The 22,293-nt window shown below is 42.5% G+C and overlaps 1 protein-coding gene across 1 annotated transcript in view; it reads left to right on the forward strand.

Moving 5' to 3' along the window:
• Positions 1-22,293, forward strand: part of ankdd1a (ankyrin repeat and death domain containing 1A) — a 278,924-nt gene that overhangs the window by 178,995 nt on the left and 77,636 nt on the right. The window contains exons 12-13 of the mRNA XM_072564905.1: positions 13,737-13,832; positions 15,881-16,082. Of these exons, the coding sequence (XP_072421006.1) occupies positions 13,737-13,832; positions 15,881-16,082 (298 nt within the window). The remainder of the gene's footprint in view (positions 1-13,736; positions 13,833-15,880; positions 16,083-22,293) is intronic.

Genomic DNA, 22,293 nt, shown 5'->3' on the forward strand with positions numbered 1-22,293 from the left:
ACTCAGGTTATCTTGGTTGTGACATTACTGCATGAGTTGGCCTACACCTGAAAATAATAGCTGAACAAAGCTGCTAGAAGGGTCTGTTGCATATGGTGAGGGAATTAACAAAAAATAAGGAGAAACTGAAGACTGTAGATGCTGGAGATCAGACTTGAAAAGTGTTGCGCTGGAAAAGCACAGCATGTCAGGTGGCATCCGAGGAGCAAGAGAATCAATGTTTCAGGCATAAGCCCGTCATCAGGAATGCGCGGGGGATGGGGTCTGTGAGAGAAATAGGGTGGAGGTAGGGGTGAGGTAGCTGGGAAGGCGATAGATAGATGCAGGTGGGGAGTGACTGTGATAGGAGGGGATGGTGGACAGGACAGGTAGGAAGGAAGGTGGACAAGTAGGACAGTTCAAGAGGGTGGTGCCAAATTGGAAGGTTGGACCTGGGATGAGGTGGGGGGGGGGGGAGCAATGAGGAAACTGGTGAAGTCGACATTGAAACTCTGTGGTTGGAGGGTCCCTTTCTGGTGGTGGGAACCGCAATTTCAGCAACAATCAGACTCCACCACCAGACATATTTCCCTCCCCATTCCTATCGGCATTCTGCGGAGACCATTCCCTCCGTGACTCCCTCGTTAGGTTCACATCCCCCACCAACCCACCCTCCACTCCCAGTATCTTCCCTTGCCACCACAAGAGGTGTAAAACCTGTGCCCACACCTCTCTCTTCCCCCCCCTCCACCTCACCTCCATCCAGGGCCCCAAAGGATCCTTCTTTGCCTGGCAGAAACTTTCCTGCACATCTAAACACCTCATCCACTGTGTCCATTGCTCTTGATGTCGGTCCTCTACGTTGTGGAGATAGGATGCCAACTCGTCCAACTTTTCAGGGAACGTCTCAGGAACACACGCACCAAACAATCACACCGACCACTTCAACTCTCCCTCCCACTCAGCAGGTCCTGGGTCTCCTCCACCACCAAACCCAAGCCTGGAGGAAAAACGCCTCATCTTCCACCTTCAGACTCTCCAACCACACAGCATCAATGTCGACTTCACCAGTTTCTTCATCCCCCCTCCTCATCCCAGATTCAACCTTCCAACTCAGCACCGCCCTCTTAAACTGTCTTACGTGTCCATCTTCCTTCCCACCTATCCAGTCCACAATCCCCTCCAACCTATCAACGTCACCCCGCCACCTGCATCTTACCTATCGTTTTGCAGCTACCTCACCCTTACCCCATCCCCCTATTTATCTCTCAGTTACCTCCCCCACCCGTCCGCAATTCCTGATGAGGGCTTATGCTTGAAACATCGATTCTCCTGCTCCGCGGATGCTGCCTGACCTGACCTTTTCCAACGCCACATTTTTCAACTAACAAAGAAAAACCTAATTGACCTCATCCTTACCTGTTGCAGATGCACCTGTATAGAACAACATTGATAGGAGTCAAAGAGATCGACAGCACAGAAAAAGGCCCTTTGGTTCACCATGTCAGCGCCAGTCAAAAACAACCACAACTAACTATTGTAATCCTATTTTCAACATTTGGCCCAGAGCCTTGTATGTCTTGGCATCACAAGTGCACATCCAAATACTTCTTTAATGTTATGAGGGTTTCTACCTCTTCCATCCTTCCAGGCTCCAACCACCTACATCTCTCCCAAACCAACTGCCCCTTACCTTAAATTTATGCCCCCGGTCATTGATCTGTCCATCAAAGAGAACAGTTCTTGCCTGTCCAACTTTGCTATATCACTTATAATTTTATATATCACAATCATCCTGTCTAAATCTCTGCTGCTCCAAAGAAAGTATTCCCAGTCTCTCCAATTTGTTAATAATTCAAACTCGGCCACCCAGGTAACATCCTAATAAATCTCCTCTGCACCCTGTCCGATGCTATCACATCCTTCCTTGAATGTGGATTCAAGAACTGCACACAGTACTCTAGCTGTAGCCAAACCAACATTATATATAGTTCCCTTCCAACATCATAGCCTCCCTATTATTAAACTCTATGCCTAGACCAATAACGGTAAGTATACTATTATCCCTTCTTAACCAATTTATCCATTTGCCCTGATACCCTCAAGGACTGGTGTTTATGGACAATAAGGCTCCTCTGTTCCTCAGTGCTTTGCAGGGTTTTGCCATTGAGTTTGCCTTGCCTTGTTTGTCCTGCCCAAGTTCATCACCTCATATTTATCCAGGTGGATTCCATTTGTAACTGATCAACCCATCTGATCAGCCCATCTCTTATAGTCTAAGGCTACACTCCTCACTATTTACCATAACACCAGTTTTTGTATCGTCTGAGAACTTATTGATTAATCCTCTTGCATTCAAGTCTAAAGCATCTATATAAATCATGAATAGGAACATCTCCAACACAGATCCCTGTGGGACCTCAATGGACACAGACTTCCACTCAGAAAAACACCCTCAACCATCACCCTGCCACTCAGCCAATTCTGGATCCAATTTGTCAAATTTCCATGGAATTTATAGGGCTTTTACCTTTGCTATCGGTCTCCCATGCGGTTTGAAAAATTAAATCAAGATAGTCAGACATGATCTCCCCTTAACAAAACCATTCTGACTATTCTTGATTAATCCCTGACTCTCCAAATGCAGATTAATTCTGTCCCTCAGAATTGCTCCCAATAGTTTCCTCACCACTAAGGTTGGGATGACTCGTCTGTAGTTTTCTGGTTTATCTTTTGTTCCCTTCTTGAATAGTGGTACTACATTGGTTGTCCTCCAGTCCTCTGGCACATCTCCTGTAGCCAGAGAGGAGTTAGAAATGTTGCAGTCATGCTGCTATTTCCTTCCTTGTCTCGCTCAACAACCTGGGATACATGTCATTCAGCCCCGGACATTTATCTACCTTTAAGTCTTCCAGACCGCTCAGAATCTACTTCCTGTACATGCCAATTTCTTAAATCGTGTCACAGACCTTTTCTCTGATCTCTATACCCATATTATCCAGTGAATACCAACACAAAGTCTTCATTTAGAACCCAATCTACATTCTCTGGCTCCATCCACAAATTATTGCTGCAGTTCCTATTGGGCGTAGTCTTTCCTTTGTTATCCCTTAATGTACCTGTAAAGCAACATAGGTTTTACCTTTATTTTATCTGCCAGTATCCTTTAATGTCCCCTTTTAGCTCTCTAATCTCCATTTTAATTTCCCTTTTGCACATTCTAAACTCCCTCCTCTCAGGCTTCTGCTGTTTGAGCCCATAGCATTTACTTCTTCCCGACCTTTCCGCCCCCACTCCCTCTCCGGCCTATCACCCTCACCCTCACCTCCTTCCACCTATCGTATTCCCAGTGCCCCCCCCCCCCCACACCTTTTATCTCAGCCAATCAGCCTCATTCCTGAAGAAGGGCTTATGCCTGAAACATCGATTCTCCTGCTCCTCGGATGCTGCCTGGCCTGCTGCGCTTTTCCAGCACCACACTTTTCAACTCTGGTCTCCAACATCTACCACCAACCTCCCTTCTTCTCTTAGTCCAATTCAATGTACATCTCTTAATATCCAACATTCACAGGATTTGATGGTCCCACCCTTTTTCTTTATTGAAATATTTTGGCGCTGTACTTTGCATATTTCCTTCTGAATTGTTATACCTGAAAGCATCTGGTCCCAGTCCATTCTGGCCAAATCATATTTGATCTTATTGAAATCAGCAAATCTTTATATCATCAACTGGACAAAATCAGAATTGTGATGGAATATTCTCTCCATGACCGGATGAGTGCAGCTTCAACAGCACTCAAGAGGCTTGACTCCTCCTGAAGAAGGGTTATCCCCAAAATGTTGACTTTGCCACTACCTGATGCTGCCTGGCTTGTTGCGTTCTTCCAACCTCCTGCTTGTCTGCCTTGGAGTCCAGTATCTGTAGGTTTTGTTTTGTCTCTAACCATTTAGGGCAAGGCAATTTGCCTGATTGGTATCAGATCCACATTCCTCTACCACTGATGCTCAGTAGCAGTATGTACTTTCTACAAGATGCATCGCAGAAATTCACCAAAGCTCCAAAAAGCACTTCCAAACCTACAATCATTCATCTAGAAGGACGAGAGCAGCAGATTCATGGGAACACCATCAAACCACAATCGCCTACAAGTTACTTGAAGCCACCCACTGGTGTGACTTGGAAATATATCATCATTCCTTCAGTTTCACGGGGTCAGCATCCTCTCAATATCCTCTGTACCACTTTCCCTAATGGTATTGTTGGTATACCTACATTAAATAGATTGTAGTGGTTCCAGAAGTAGCTCATCATCGCAACTGGAGATGGCAACTAGGAATGAGCAACTAATGCTGTCCCAGCCAGCAACCCACATCCAATGAATAAATAAAAACAAGCTAAACAGCATCCTGAGTTTGATTAATCAGTGGTATTCATGCCGCACAATTACCAGATATTGATTATCTGTAATGAGAGGCAATTTAACCATCTCACTGTTATATTCAATAGCATTACTGTCACTTAATCTTCAACTGATAACATCCTGGGGTTACTATTGACAAGAAATTAAGTAGGACCAGCCAGGTAATCTCAGTGGCTACAAAAACAGCTAGGAATCTTGCAGTGAGTAATTCCCTGATGCCCCAAACCCTGTGCATCATTTAGAAGGCAGAAATTAGAGGTGAGATAGAATACCTTCTATTTGCCTGGGTGTGTGCAGCTCTTAGACCACTCAAGCTTGTAATCCACTGGAACAATACAGCCTTTTTGATTGCAACTCCATTTACCACCTTTAATATTCACTTCTTCTTCCAAAATAGCACACTAGCAGCATTGTATACCATTGCCAAGATACACTACAATCATATGAACATAAGAACTAGGAGCAGGAATAGGCCGTCCAGCCCTTCGAGCATGCTCTGCCATTCAATAAGATCATAGCTGATCTTTCAATCAAAAGACTCAAAAAGTTCCTTTGACTGTACATATTAAACTCACAACATTTACCATCTAAACAAAGGCAGCAAATTTATGGAAGGCTAGCTCCAGCAAGTTCCCCTCTAATACAGACACCCTCTTGACTTGGAACTATTTTGCAATTCCTTTGTTTTTGATGAGTCAAAATCCTTGAACATCTTCCCAATGGATATATTGATTCAAAGAGACTCATCATCACCTTCTCAGCAACAATTAGGAATGTCCAATGAATGTTGACAGAGTCAGTATAGTCCACAGGCTGTTTAAGAATAAAAATAATGGGTTAGGTGTGACGCCCTGTTAAGAGTGCCAGGAATGTGAAACTAAATTTGAAAACAGTCCCACGATTATTACCCAAGCTGCATGTAAAGTAGTATGGACATCAGGGAGGTGGATACTTGGCTCAAGGAGTGATATGAGAGAGAGGTGCTCCATTTCATGGGACTAGGAATGGGAGATAATATAATTACAGCACAGAAAATAGGCCATTCAATCAATGCCATGTCTTTGTATTGCAGCCCATACAGTTGCATTCTCCAGGTCTATCATGATACTGTCACCATACCATTGCAAATTTATTTTCTTCAATTAGTCATTCAATTTTCTTTCTGAAATTTTTCATCATCTGTACTTCTAATTCCCTTAATGGGCAAAGACATCCAGGTCATCACCCCACACTGCATAAAATATGTTCTTCCTCACATTTCGGCTGAATCTCTTTACCAGTGTTTTAAATCCTGTCCCCTAATCCTTGCTAGTAAGAACAGCCTTTCTTTGCCTACATTAGCGAAGTCTGCCATAATCTTGTATACCTGTCAAATCTCCCCTGTCCTCTTTGCCCACCTTCACCAATCTAATTTTCTGGCTAAAATCCCTTTTCCCTGAACACGTTATGATAAATCTTCATCAGGCATGGCCTCTAACAGCCTAAAGTGTGGTGATCAGAACTGGATAAAATGGTTTAATTGTTACCCAACTACAGCTTCAGAAATGTTCAGCATTACCTCCCTGCTTTTGTCCTTCAATTATTGAAGCCTAAAGTTCCATTTGTTTTCCTAGTTACTCTGTCACAAGTTCTGGTAGCTTCTAGAATCTATACATTTGAACCCTGTAGGTCCCTGTTTCCCTGCACATCATTTCGAACTGTATTATTACATACATTTTTTTCCTATCCCTTGTGAGTTTGTCTTACCATCACCACCTCAGTGACAGTTAGGGATGTGCAATGAATATTGACTGAATCAGTGTAGTCCACAGGCTGTTTAAGAATAAAAATAATGGGTTAGGTGTGACGCCCTGTTAGAGTGTAAAATGGATCACCTCAAACTTTTATGAAGTTTTGTTTATTCTTGCATGAGATGTGGATATTAGTTGTGTATCCCAAATTGTCCTTGAATGAAGTTCCTTGCTAGGCCATTTAAGAAGGCAGTTAAGAGCTGCAGGTCTGGAGCCACATGTAGCTAAACCAGGTAATGACATCAGATTTCCTTCCCTAAAGGACATGTGTTTTGTACAACATTTGACAGTAGTTTCATGGTCAGCATTGAACAAGCAGATTTATACTGTATATCATGGTAGGATTCAAACCCAATATCCCCAGATTTTAGCCTGGGTTGTGGATTACTAGCCTGACTATGCCACCACCTTCCCTTCCCGTTCCACTTATCACTCATTCTGCTAGCTTATCTAGGTCCTGTTACAGATATTGGTATCATTCTAACTCTCAGCAATACCTCCAAGTTTGGTAACATGCAGTAAATTTTAAAAGTTTACTCTATTTCAATATCCAGTTTATGTATATCAAAAAACAGTAGGCTCCAGCAGTGAACCTCAGGGTATCTGAGTACTGTCTACTGTCTACTGTCTACAGGGTATTGTCTACTGTCCTCCAATCTCAGAACAATTTTCCATGACTCACTGATAACATTGGTGAATCAGTTTTTTTGTGAATGCTGACCCTGCTATTTCATGAGCCACAATGTTTTTAAACCAACCTGAATGTGATACTTTATTTAGATTTTAAGAATGTGTCAATGTCCATTGTTCCTTAGCCAGTTTTTGCTTTACTTCACGAAAACAATTCAATTAAGTCAGTCAGCATGATCTGTCTATTACGGGTTTGAGATGGCACCTCTAAATTCCACACGTCCAAACACTTCATCTACTGTGTCTGTTGTGCTTGAGGTGTTCTGCTTTATATTGGGTAGACAGGACGCCAACTCGTGGAACATTTCTGAGAACATCTCTGAGATAAACACACCAAACAACCCCACCGCCCTGTGACTGACCACTTCAACTCCCACTTGCCAAGGACAAGGCCTCCTTCACCGCCAAATCCTAGCCACCTGATACCTGGAGGAAGTACACCTAATCTTCCACCTTTGGACCATCCAACTACACGGCATCAATGTCGATTTCACCAGTTTCCTTATCTCCCCTCCCCTCACCTCATTACAGGTCCAACCCTCCAGCTAGGCACTGTCCTCTTGAACTGTCCCATCTGTTCATTTTCATTCCAACCTGTCCACTCCATCCTCCACTGTGGCCTATCACCATCACTCCCAACCTGCATCTGCCTATCCCCAGCCCCAACGTCCCTCTCCTATTTAGCTCTGAGCTTCCTTCTCCCCCCCCATCCCAACACTCCTAATGAAGGGCTTATGCCAGAAACATCGATTCTCCGCCTCCTCAAATGCTCCCTGAACTGCTGTGCTTTTCCAGCACCATACTTTTCGACCCTGATCTCCAGCTTCTGCACTCCTCACTTTCTCCTCTAAATTAACTCAGACCTCTCCAGATGTCTGATAACTTTTTTTCCCTGATTATTGTTTCCAAAATCTTCCCCACAACTATTGCTAAACCAATGGCTGGTCAAAGATGTCATGTTACCCAGGGTGTTATTGTCTGGTGACCAGCCTACTCTGCTTACAGGAAAGATATAAGACCATAAGACATAGGAGCAGAAATTAGACTATTCAGCTCAATGAGTCTGCTCCATCATGCAATCACAGCTGATAAGTTTCTCAATTCCTTTCTCCCACTTGATCCCCTTGATACTCAAGAACCTATCTATATATATTCAATGGCCTGGCCTCCAAAGCCTTCTGTGGCTATGAATTCCATAGATTCACCACTCTCTGGCTGAAAATGTTTCTCCTTATCTCCATTCTAAAAGATCATCCTTTTACTCTAAATCTACGTCCTTGAGTCCTAGTCTCTCCGACCAATGGAAACATTTTCCCAACGTCTACTGTGTCCAAGTCATTCAGTATTCTGTGTGTTTCAATTAGATCACCCCTCATCCTTCTAAATATCATCAAGTATAGACCGAGAGTCCTCAAACGTTCCTCATATGTTAAGCTTTTCACTCCTGGGACCATTCTTATGAACCTCCTCTGAACACGCTCCAGGGCCAGTACATCCTTCCTGAGATATGGGGCCCAAAGCTGTGCACATTACTCCAAATGAGTCCACCTTGCTGAGGACATGCAGGTCCTGGGCCTCCTCCATGGCCACTCCCTCAACGCCCAACGCCTGGAGAAAGAACGCATCATCTTCCACCTCAGAACATTTCAACTTCAGGGTATCACTGTCGACTTCGGCAGTTTCCTCAATTCCCCTACCCCCACCTTACCCCAGTACCAACCTGCCAGCTCAGCACCATCCTCATGACCTGTCCTACTTGCCAATCTTCCTTCCCACCTATCCACTCCACCCACCTCTCCGACCTATCACCTTCATCCCCACCTCCATCCACCTATTGCACTATTAGCTACCTTCTCCCCAGCCCCATCCCCCTCCATCTCTCCACCCCGGAAGCTCCCAGCCTCATTCCTGATGAAGGGCTCCTCCCAAAACATCGATCTTCCTGCTTCTCGGATGCTGCCTGACCTGCTGTGCTTTTCTAGCACCACTCTAATCTTGACTCTGATCTCGAGCATCTGAAATATTTCCCCTGTATTATGATCACTGCTCCTCAGGGTTCCTTCACCTTAAGCTCCCTTACCGAGTCAAGATTTACTTGTCATTTCTACCATGACAAGTGATACACTAAAAACGAGACAGTATTCCTCTAAAGCCAAGTTGCTACATCGGCAACACAAATTACGCAACAGTACAGTCATACACAGAGCACAAAGTCCAAAAGAAAAATCCAAAACATGCAACACAGCACAGTAATCCTGACAAGACAAAAGGCACAGTGGTGGACAAATTACACTGTAATAATGAATGATTATTAATAAACCATGGTTTTAGCAACAATTTGAAAAGTCATGCAAAGAATTGCAGGTGGAATAGAGTGTGATCATACAGTGTTAAGGTGCCTGATGGCTTGGGGGAAGACACTGTTGCACAGTCTGGCTGTGAGAGACCCAGTGCTCCAGTCTCTAATGCCAGGTGGCAGGAGGTTTGAATGAGGGGTGTGTGGGGTCTTCCACAATACTGTTGGCCTTGTGGATCTAGCGTGTGGTGTAAATGTCTATAATGGAGGGAAGAAAGATCGTGATGATCTTCTCAGCTGTCCTCACTATCCATTGTAGGGTCTTATGATCTGAGACAGTGCAATTTCCAAACCATGTAATGGTGCAGCTGCTCAGGGTACTCTCAATAAACCCTCTGTAGAATGTGGTGAGGATGGGGGTGGGAGCTGGGCTTTACTCAACCTACGCAAAAAAGTAGAGATGCTGCTGGGCTTTCTTGGTTATGGAGCTGGTGTTGAGGGACAAGGTGAGATCCACCGCTATGTGGATGCCAAGAAATTTGGTGCTCTTCACGATCTTCATGGGGGAGCCATTGATAGCCAGTGGAGAGTGGTCGCACCGTGCCCTTCTGCAGTCAACAACCATCTCTTTCATTTTGTCCACATTCAGAGACAGGTTGTTGGCTCTGCATCAGTCTATTAGCCGCTATACCTCCTGTCTGTATGCTGACTCGTCGTTCCTGCCAATGAGACCCACTACAGTCGTGTCATCAGTGAACGTAATGAAATGATTCAAGTTGTGCATCACTACACAGTTGTATGTCAGCAGGGTGAACAGCAGTGGATGGAGCACACAAGTCTGCCTCATTGCACAACACTAATTTCAGTATTGCCTGTTCCGCAGTGGGCTCCACCACAAGCTGATCCAAAAAGCCATCTCGTAGATGTTCCAAAAATTCCTTTTCTTGCAATCCACCACCAACCTGATTTTCCAGTTCACCTGCATATTGAAATCCCACATGATCACTGTAACTTTACACGTCTTTTCTATCACCTATCACCTATTTTGCACCCCAGCTCCTGACTACTATTTGGAGGCTTGTACGTCAACTATTTACTTTTTACCTTTGCGGTTCCTCGATTCTACACTATCTGACCCTACTTCATTTCTTACTATTAATTTGATTTCATTTCTTACTAATGAGGCAACCCCATCCCCTCTGCCCACCTGCCTTTCTTTTCGATAGGATGCATATCCTTGAATATTCAGCTCCCAATCCTGACCCCCTTACAAGCATTTCTCCGTGATACCCACTGTGTCATACCTGCCAATTGCGATCTGCACCACAAGCTCATTTACCTTATTGCTTATACTATGTGTATTCAGATATAACACCTTCAGACCAGTGTTGACCGTCCCTCTTCTCATTGTCATTCATTTGTCGAGTGTACTTGAAGTTTGATTGCTGAACCCCGCTCACTCCACTATTTAGTTTAAAGCTCTGTCTATAGCCTTAGTTATGCAATTCACTGGAACTCTGATCCCAGCACATTTCAGATAAAGGCAACCCCAAAGGAACAGGTCCCTTCTTCCCCAGTACTGGTGCCAAAATCCCATGAATTCAAACCCATTTCTTCTACACTAATCTTTGAGCTTGCTTGATCTTGCATTTACATGCTTGATCTTATTGACTCTGTAGGAGAAAGTGAAGACTGCAGATGCTGGAGATCAGAGCTGAAAAATGTGTTGCTGGAAAAGTGCAGCAGGTCAGGCAGCATCAAAGGTGCAGGAGAATCGACGTTTCGGGCATAAGCGGTACCTACCTTCCTGAAGAAGGGCTTATGCCCGAAACGTCGATTCTCCTGCTCCTTTGATGCTGCCTGACCTGCTGCGCTTTTCCAGCAACACATTTTTCAGCTCTTATTGACTCTGTGCCAATTAGCTCGTGGTGATCCAGTGATAATTGTCTTTTTGGTTCTGCTTTTTAATTCAGCTTATAGCTGTTACTACTCCCTTAACAAAACCTCTACTCTAGTTTTATCTACGTTATTGGTACCTACATGGACCACTACCACTGAATCCTTACCCTCCCACTACAAGTTCTTCTGCAGCCCAGATGAGATATCCTGCACCTGAGCACCATACAGACCACACCAGCTAACTATACCATCCCCAATTACAAGAACATTTTTTTTCTACTCCCACAGTGTAGTGGTCAGTCGTGTTATTCTCTCTGCAGTCTCTATTCTGGTCAACACAGAACAAAATTATTGAATCTGTTGGACAAGGACAGGGGCTGAGGCTCCTGCAACTCTATTTCCTGCACCCCTGTACCTACCTCACTCACAGCCACACAGTCCTTTCCCTGACCACTGGCTGAATCTGCATTAGTTAGTCTAAGGGGCATGACTGTCTCCTGAAACACAGCATCCAGGTAAACTCTCCCCCCTACCTGATGTGTTGCAATGTTTGAAGCTCAGACTCCAGCTCATCGACTCTTAGCTGAAATAACTTTCAACAACCAACATTTACTACAGACAAGGTTACTGTGGGGTCCACCAGCTCCCACAGTGTGCGGAAACAACACATCACCTAACTCTCCATCCTTATTTAATTAGTTTTGAATTTTTAAAAAAAATTTAATTGTATATGTATCTCTTTCTATGCAGGTTGTAACCAATGACTAAGGTGTAGCCAATAAATAATAAGATTCAATTTAACACAGACCCCTTTTTAGCCAATCAGTTCACAGCAACCCCCCCACCCCGTGATGTCACTTTTCAGTTTCTCCTCAGTCGAAAATGTTTTGAATCAGCATCTCTTACTTTCCCAGAGTGCGCTCCACTCGCTCCTGGTCAGCTCCAGTCCTGAATTGCAGGCCCCAAATCTACAAGGTAACTTTTTATAATCTCTCACCTTCCCAGAGTGTTCTCCTTTCACTCCTGCTCAACTCCAGTCCCAAAGTGCCAAGTGATGCCAAGCCTTTCTACTATGACCACCCAAACCACTTTTGCAAGTTGGGGTGTAAGCCATCTAGACCAGGTGAATTATCCATTCCAAGCATGGACATCATTTCCAGTTCATCCAGCCCATCAGCTTTCATTCCATCCAATACTTTGATCACCTTTGTTTCTATTGACATTTTATCAGTATCTTCTGTCTTAGAAAATATTGACACCAAGTACTCCTTTAAGTACTTACGTCAAGTTTGTTTGTTTGTATCACCCTCTTTGTGTTTTATAGAATCCATTTCTTGTTACCACCCTACTGTTTACATGCTGACAGAAATGTTTCAGATTTCCTTTCACATTCTATTTTCATATTCTGTTTGTCAGAAGATACATACTGAAGAAATAGATTTTTAGAGGCTATAAGGTTTCAAAGGGTATGAGGAGAGAGTGGGAATATGGTGCTGAAATAGAGGAACAATCATGATCATGCTGAATGATAGAATGGTCTTGATGGCCCAAACACTCCATTCTTGCTCCTATTTTCTATGTTTCTGTGTTTTACTTGACCTCTAACTTTGCTATTTTTGACCTGGTTCTTGCTTGAAGAATTCTCTTGTTTATCATGCACATTTTTTTCTAACATCATCAAGGAACAATAGGAACATGGTACTTAACTTACATTATGATAAAAGGGTGATTCGGAGGGAAGTGTACCACCTTTAAAACTGAGAAACATGATATTATCAATTAAAATGAGAATACTGTATGGTGGATATTTGAATAATTACATTGTGTCAGTATTTATTGTGGATGAAGTGGTCAGCATGCCTTTAATTCCAGGGGGACTGTGTTGGAATCAATGCCAGAAATTTTCTAGATGAAGGAAAATGATGACAATACAACAGATAGCCAAAACTGTAATTTTCGAACTCTTACTTTAGATTAGAATATTGTGCCAGTCACTCCTCTATTTAACCAAGGTAAGCTAGAAAACCACAGCAATTATAAACAGCCTAACATCTATTATCAAAAATTACTAGTGTATTATTATGGATGGGGTAATGGTGACCTTGAAAATGTTCACCTCATCTAAAGGAGCCATGTTAATTTTTTTAAAGAAGCTGAAGTAGTGCACCGGATATAATTATTATTTTGCCTATAGATGTAACTCAAATGAACATGCAGGTGGCAATTGATAAAGTCCCTCATAAGAGACTAATCTTATATAAAAATTGTGCTTCAACAGTGATGTTCTGTATTTGCTACCCAGACTTTTATAGAGTGAACTGGGACAGTATATGAAATGAGTGACAGTCCCAAATATGCTCAGTTACAATGAAGAAGGCTAGCTTTAAATCAGCCTTACAAAATGTCTTCAATAAATCTCTGCAGGAGCATATCAACATTTTGCATCATTCTTTATGGGATGTTGTTGCAATTGCCATGTACCAATTCACCACTCCACAAAGACTTGATTGATTATTTTTCGCTGATTTAACATTGTGTACAACATAAGTCTAAGGAACAATATTCAGTGTATGGGTTTGAATTGATTAAGAATTGTTTGACAGAATTGTTGATTATTTTTCACTAGTCAACATTTTAATGATTTTTCCACTTTTGTTTTAGCAAGGAAAAACATCCTTGGAGATAGCAGCACGTGGGAACCATATCAATTTGGTTGATATGATTATCAAAGCAGACAGATTTTATAAATGGGAAAAGGTGAGTCATCTGTCATAAGAATAAAGTTCAATATTTGACGTAATTTCTTTTTGTATTAGAGTTTGTCTTTTATCTCTAATTATCAGAGATTGTAGGCTGAGGTTTCTCAACAGCCTTTGAAAACATTACATTGGCAGCATATGAGGAGCTCAAAATCCCATAGTGTGTCAAAGTTTGCAGATGAAACTAAGATGAGTGGCAGAACAAAATGTGCAGAGGAACATAGATACTTTAAGTGAGTCGGCAAAGGTCTGGTAGATGGAGTACAATGTTAATAAATGTTAAGTTATCCATTTTGGTAGGATTAACAGTAAAAAGGACTGTTACTTGAATGGTAAAAAGTTATAGCATGCTGCTATGCAAAGGGACCTGGGTGTCCTTGTGCATGAATCACAGAGGGTTGGTCTGTAGGTACAACAGGTGATTAGGAAGGCAAATGGAATTTTGTCCTTCATTGCTAAAGGGATTGAGTTTAAAAGCAGGAAGGTTATGAGGCCACACCTGGAGTACTGTGTGCAGTTTACTCAGTCTCTCCTCATAAACCAACCACCTCAACTCCAGAATTAACCTAGTGAACCGCCTCTGCACCCCTTCTCGTGCCAGTACATCACTTCCCAAGTAAGAAGCCATGATTTCATTGAAAAGTTGAATGGACTGATAGCTGAGTGATCTACTCCTATGACTATATTATGCTTGTCTCCTTGTCATTCCTGCAATAGATGTTGTGGTTCAGAAATGGCTTTAGTTTTTAAATTTTGGCTTGCTAAACTTAAACAAAATTGCATTTTGCCTCAACTGTTTCAAGCATCAACTTTATGATCTTTAGGCAAGGACTTTAAACCAATTAGGGGTGGAGGTGCATATGTAGGCTAATAAAGTAAAGATATATGGTCGCATTGCAGAGCAACTATTTTGGGAAGGAAAAGAGATGCTTATTATTCTTGAAACTCAACTAGCAATTCGTGATTTTAAAAGATTTTTTTTGGAAGAAGGGGTTAACTGAGAATTAAGAATAAGTGAAAGTTAGGTCAAATTTAATAAAGCAACATAAGTAAGCATAGTAGGCCAAGGCACGTATAGTCAGCATGAGTGAAGTAAGTTAATGCTATTATTACATAAGCATTTTGTTGTTTAAAAAAAAGGAATTGGCTTAAAGGAAGTAATGGCAGCAGATCTTCTCTTGTGCTATATGGCAAATCATGGAAGCTTCAGTTGTCCCTGGTGGGCATGTGTGCAGGAAGTGTGTCCAGCTGGAGCTGTGGGTGAATTCACTGTGGAGCATCCACGATGCTGAGCATGTCATGGATAGTATAGTAAGTGAAGTGATCACCCTGCAGGTGAAGACTGAACAGGCAGACAGATTCAGTTGACCACCAGACAGTAGAGAAAGGAAGGTGGTATAGGAGTATCTCCCCTCCGGCTCCATCATGGCCATCTCCCTTTCTAATAGAAACACCGTTTTGGATACTGCAGATGAAAGCAGTGGGAGCCAACTTCATGACACAAGAGGTGCACAAGAGGGGAGAAGAAGAATGGCAGGCTGTAGTGGTATTTTAAGGAGAACACACAGGCTCTTCTGTCATTGCAGAAGAGATCCCAGGATGGTATGTTGTTTACCATCTGCCAGGGTCAAGGATGTCACTGTTTGGCCAGAGGGTATTCTGAAGGTGGGATAAACAGACAGAGATCTTGGTACATATTGGTACCAATGATATAGATAGAAAAGATGGTGAAGCCCTGCAAGCAGAGTTTAGTGAATTCAGAAATAGGTGAAAGTACAGGACTCGAAAGGTAAGATGTTTAATTGTTAAGAAAATCAAGGGATTATGTGGATAAAGCAGGAAAATGGAATTGAGAATAATCCGATCAGTTATGGTCGAATTGAATGGTGGAGCAATCGCGATGGACTAAATGGTGTTCTTCTGCGATCACGTTGTATGGCCTTATCTGGACAGGAATAGAATTTCATCAATAGGTTTGTGCAAAGAAATCTAAATCTTTATTGAACTAAACAGAAACAGAGAATGAAATAAAACTTTCATTTTCAGGATCACCCAACCATTGATTCAGAGTCCAGTGTTGGAATGCATGTGACCTTCAGACAAGACCACAGACCAGAAACCCAGCACATTCGTTCAGTGATATGGAGACTAGCAACAAAATACCTAAAACCAAATGAGTGGAAGAAACTTGCCCATTACTGGAAGTTTACAGAAGCACATATAAACGCCATTGAGCAGCAATGGGCAGGTAGGAAATAACAAAGCCTTTCAGTGAATGTTGTGTACATTCATGCATCTCTTCACTCAACAAAGCATGGTGCAAATATTAACATTCTCTACTTTAACCGGATATAGTTAAAATCTCAAGTCTACCTGGCACTGTATTACCCATATTGAACAACTCCCTGCATAAATTTATCGCATTTAACAAATGTATACTCCCACTTCCTTCTGTGCACAATTCGTGGCTATGCCTTCAGCTATTGAGGCTCTAATGTTCAGAAACGATTTACAAGGATGTTGCCAGGGTTGGAAGATCTGAGCTACACCGAGAGGCTGAACAGGCTGGGGCTGTTTTCCTTGGAGCGTCGGAGGCTGAGGGGTGACCTTATAGAGGTTTACAAAATTATGAGGGGCATGGATAGGATAAATAGACAAAGTCTTTTCCCTGGGGTTAGGGAGTCCAGAACTAGAGGCATAGGTTTAGAGTGAGAGGGGAAAGATATAAAAGAGACCTAAGGGGCAACTTTTTCACGCAGAGGGTGGTACGTGTATGGAATGAGCTGCCAGAGGATGTGGTGGGGGCTGGTACAATTGCAACATTTAAGAGGCATTTGGATGGGTATATGAAAAGGACTGGTTTGGAGGGATATGGGCTGAGTGCTGGCAGGTGGGACTAGATTGGTTTGGGATATCTGGTCGGCATGGACAGGTTGGACCGAAGGGTCTGTTTCCATGCTGTACATCTCTATGACTCTATGACCCTCTATTATCTGTAATTGGCACCCAACTCCTTAAACATTGGCATGGTGGCACAGTGGTTAGCACTGCTGCCTCACAGCACCAGAGGCCAAGGTTCAATTCCTGCGTCAGGCAACTGTCTGTGTGGAGTTTGCACATTCTCCCTGTGTCTGCGTGGGTTTCCTCTGGGTGCTCCAGTTTCCTCCCACAGTCCAAAAATGTGCAGGTTAGGTGAATTAGCCATGCTAAATTGCTCGTAGTGTTAGGTGAAGGGGTAAATGTAGGGGAATGGGTCTGGATGGGTTGCTCTTCGGAGGGTCAGTGTGGACTTGTTGGGCCGAAGGGCCTGTTTCCACACTAAGTAATCTAATCCAAGTAATCAAATCTAATCATTCACACTCTCCATCACCGATACACAATAACAGACATGTGTACCAAAGGACCATAATGAGACCATAAGATGTAGGAGCAGAAGTAGCCATTTAGCCCATCGAATATGCTCTCCCATTCAATAAGATCATGGTTGATCCTGATAATCATCAACTTCACATGCCTGCCTTTTCCCAGTAACCCTTGAATTCATTACTGATTAAAAATTTGTCTGTCTCAGCCTTGAATATTCTTAATAATCCCACCTCAACAGTCCTCTGTGGTAAAAAAATCACAGATTTTAAGAGAAGAAATTCCTCCTCATCTTTGTCTTTGAAATAACTGCATGGAGGCTGATATCCCATCACCAAGTCATCCTTTATTGACATGTGCACAGTATGAGGGCTCTGACCAGTCAGCTCAGAATGAGGTGAGTCATAGAATGAGCCCTAGAATGAGGTGAGTCTCTGAATTTCCTATTTATATCTGTCCACTAGGGCTCCCTGATTGACCCAGGTAAACAATCCTAATCAAGGATGTCCTAGTCAACGAAATTCACATGGCCTTCATTCCGTTTATTCCTTTAATTCAAGAAGGAGGGGGAGAAACTATGGTTTCTAATAGCCTTTGTGGCTGCTCTGAAGGGCCAAGTATGTTTTGCTCCTGTCTGTTTTACAAGGTAGCAGCTTTCAGGTGATTCACATGTTTGTTCAGGACCACCGAACCTACTAAAGCTCTCTATGTCAGAGGTTCTGACCTCTCGTCGACTTTGCCTCATACCCATCCAGGGCCATTTCACTGGTTTTGACACCAATCCTCGTCTCCTGAAATAAACTGCCTCTTTTGCTTAGACGAGGCACGTGGATGGCATTAGCTTCCTGCTGCCATTCCACCCCACCCTCATCCCCACCCCCTCAGTCTAGGAATATCAGATTTAACCTGGTGTGGCAGCTTCTCCCCATCAGCAATTCTGCTGAAGCTATCTCTGTAATTGTGTGAGGGGTAGTTGTATAATCAAACAGGAACCAGGACAGTTTGATATCAAGTGAAGCTGTAGCTGTTTCTTTAAACCTGCCTCAACGTTTGGACTGCTCTCTCTCTGCCAGACCATTGGATGATGGATCGTGTTACATCTCATATTTTCAACGGGAATCCGAGTCACAGCGTGGTTTCAAGTGACCTGTATTGCGATTTACACATCAATTACAGCACAGCAAAAAGGCAATAAGGCATACTAAAAGATTCACAATGTCCCTAATTTATAAAGTTTATACCCCACTTCTCCTTGTTTACTATTGGTCAGCGGTGCCAAGTTACCCATTTGTAATTAGCTCTCTGGTATAGCATCTTACATGGTTCAAGCTTGCATCAGCAATTTCCATGTATTTCTAATTAATCATGTCATTGTACAACAAAGAAATGGACAGGCTTGTGGTCCACCCTCAGTCCTTCATAATATTTTCCCAGACTTCCTTATTTTTCTTCTTGGGGTTTTTCATAATTGATGCCATATTCAAGTATTAGTTGCCAGCTGCACCGTGTTAACTGCCAATTGATAGGATTCGTGCCTTTCACTGAAGGAACCTTCTAAATTCCTCATTACAGGAAATGCAAATGAATATTAATTTTTGGTCAGTTCCAACAAAGTTATGTGGTTACACCTAATGTTAGAATTCTTTAGCTAACAAGTTATGCCTTAATATGTTCATTTAATCCACATTGCATTGTCTACTAATCTCTGCATTCATTCCTCCCTGTAGTAATAAAGGATTTGTTTTTACCGTCTGAAACTGGTTTGAATCTTTTCCTTTAATGCTTTCAGTGTGATAACTAATTTGGAATCTATATCCATAATTAATGATTAAACAACTAATTGGTGTAAAATGTTCTTACCTATGTCTTATGCATCAGAGCTGCTCTAGTGTTCTACTTGTGGAAACTACATTAATCAAATGGTAAATATTATTATCTATGTCTTATGCACATTGAGCAACCTTGAGTAAATGTTACAGTCAACCCTGTTCTGCTGCATTAGCCACAGCAGCTATCGGCCATTTTGTGCTACTCAGTTATGGACAACCCTAATAGATAGTATGGAGCTGTCCAAATGCCATTTGACTTTAGGAAATACTCAACATTCCCAATGGTAAATGATGTCTCATTGTCCATGACCAATTCTTCCAGGAGTCTGTCTGTCACTAACGATGCTCTCAGCTTTTCAGTCATCATCCCTGAATTTACTGAATTAACTCTATGCAGACCCAACCACCTTGGGCCGACATCCACAATGACCAATAATGTTGAGTCCATATAAGTCTACGAGGGTTTACCTGGCCATTCCCATGAATCTGAGGGCGCTGCTGATGGTAACATTTGTCCTTGATGGCTCTCTAGGCACTGCCCCACCAGTGCAACTATGTTGTCATCCAATCTTGGCCACTAGACATAACTTCTTGCCAACATTTTCATTTTGAAAGCCCTTGGATGACCCTGGTGGAACTCAGCCAGTATCTGTCAGTGATCTTTAGTCGAGGCATCGAGGCAATCATCCTTGCTCCCCATAATAATATGTCACTGATCAGTGATCTGGTCTCACTGGGTCCAGAAAGATGTCAATCCTGCTTGTAATGGACCTTCTGTTGCCCCCTTTACCATCAGTTTTTCTCGGATGAGATATTTTCGTGTCGAAAGTTGGATATCTGTGACCGGAAGGGTGTCCAGGAAGTTTAAAACCAGAACAACCCTTCAATGACAGGAGGCACTACCAGTAGTGTATCTGCCAATGGACGGTGGTTTCAGCATTCATATTTGCCACTTGCCCTCCTGGACAATGTTCCAAACTGTAATGGTTTGCACTGAGAATAAGGGTCTATCATTGAATTTGACCAGAAACTGCCTTCCAATGGGTGCAACCCACTCCTTTCCACTCTGTAGACCAGGTAGATCACTTGGGACACCTGGAACACACATGCTTCCCTTCTAAGTTGTGTGCCTGCCTGAGAGGAATGGTTAAGCATGGTCTCCAAGTGTTCTATATTGGTCTTCTCTGATATTAGTTCATTATCCAGATAAATACAACTTGCGATAGACCTGGTAAAATATTCTCGATTGTCTTCTGGCAAAGAGTGCTGGCAGATGATACCCCAAATGGTAGTCTTGTGTATTGGTACAAACCTTAACGAGTATTAATTTTGGCATACTACAGGAACTTCTGCTCTGGTTGTAATTTCAGGTAGGTGGGGCTCATGTTCAGCTTTGTGAATGACAGCCCCCCCCCCCCCCCCCCCACAAAATCCCCACAAAAGTGAACTAAAAAACATCAGGCTTCCCAATTGTTATGGCTGGTGCTATCCATTCAGCAAACTGTACTATTCCTTTGTTTTCCAGCCTCCTGATTTCTGCCTCTATTTTTGCACGCAAGGCAAATGGACCTTGCAGAACTGCAGAATTGTTTCCTGGTCAACATTTAAGGTTTTAGTTTCTGGTGCCTCAGAGAAACTTGGACTCCTAATAACTGGAAATGCTGTGGGTCCAGAAGCAGTCAGAAGAATTACTCGTTGCTTTTCATCTACCCCAATGTTATTTGCCCAGAAAAAAAAACATTCTTTCCACATATTAGGCCAAGTCTTCAATGACAGGATTGGACAAGTCAAGTTTTCCAAATGGTATCAGAAATGTTTACCCAACTCAAAGATGACTGTTGCCAGTGAATTTTCTCTAAGAATATAATGTTTTCTCTCACCTTCACTGAAATCACTGCATAAAGGTCGATATCCCTTAACCAAGTCATCCTTTATTTACATGTGCACAGTACATGGGCTCTGACCAGGCAGCTCAGATCCAGTCCTGAGAATGAAGAGAGTCTCTGAATTTTCTGTTTATATTTTTTCTCGTTTTATAATTTCCTATTTATATATGTCAGCCAGGGGTCCCTGATTGGTCCAGATTAATAACCTCAATCAAGGATCGTAGAGTCAATAAGAACCACTTGGCTTTCGTTCCAATCACTACATCTAAAATGTGCATCTCTTATACTAAGATTATATTGTCTTGTCCTAAACTCTCTCACCAGATGAAAAACAGCCTTTCTGCATCTACCCTGTTAAGTCCCCAATATGGTCACCTGTCAGTATCCAATGAGGCCCAATCTACTCAGCTTCTCATATGATCGTCCCCCCATATCCAGTACTAAATAGGTGCCCGAAACGTCGATTCTCCTGTTCCTTGGATGCTGCCTGACCTGCTGCGCTTTTCAGCAACACATTTTCACCTTTGGTTCATTAAGTCTGTACCACCAAAACTATACTACTGCCTACACGACTCCCACTTTCCTGGACTAGGCCTTGAACACCGTGACATTTCAAATGCTCATCCAATAATCCTTTTAAAGGTTGTGAGGCTTCCTGCCTCAACTACTGTTCCATGCACTGCATTCCAGACTCCTACCATTCTCTGGGTGAAGAGTTTTCCTCAAATCCCTTTTAAAGCTCCTGCCTTTCACTTAACAATTATGTCCCCTTCTTATTTATCTTTCAAGTAAGAGGAACAGTTACTTTCTATTCACCATGCCTTTAATAATTTTACACACCTCTACTTTTCCTATTTTGTTTTAGTGCCAGACAGGAATGAACAATTGTTGCAGTTGCTCCCTGCAACCTTTAAGTGTTTGTCATTAACTGTTCACTGTCATCACTTTAAACTCCCCATTTTATCATAGCTCGAGCCTCATGCCACTGTAGTTTCCTGTTTTTAAATTCAGGACTTTAGTCTCAGAATCATGGAATTCTGTCATATTATGGCCACTCTTCCTCAAAGGGATTTGCATAGCTACGTTGCCAATTTTTTTCTCATTACACAATACTTAGTCTAGGATACCTTATCTTCAAGTCAATTTTTCAACACATTGATAAAGAAAATCATCTGTTTTTGATATAGCGCTGATATTCAAGGACAACATCAGGGACGTGTTGAGAGATGACATAGGTTCTACGGACCGTGAGGTCAAATCCATTTGGGTAGAAATTAGGAATTCCAAGAAGAAAAAGTTACTGATAGGCGTAACCTATAGGTCACCAAATAATAACATCACATTGGTGCAGGTAATAAACAAGGAAATAACTAATACCTTC

This window comes from Chiloscyllium punctatum, chromosome 48, assembly GCF_047496795.1.
Source record: "Chiloscyllium punctatum isolate Juve2018m chromosome 48, sChiPun1.3, whole genome shotgun sequence".
Lineage (NCBI taxonomy): Eukaryota > Metazoa > Chordata > Chondrichthyes > Orectolobiformes > Hemiscylliidae > Chiloscyllium > Chiloscyllium punctatum.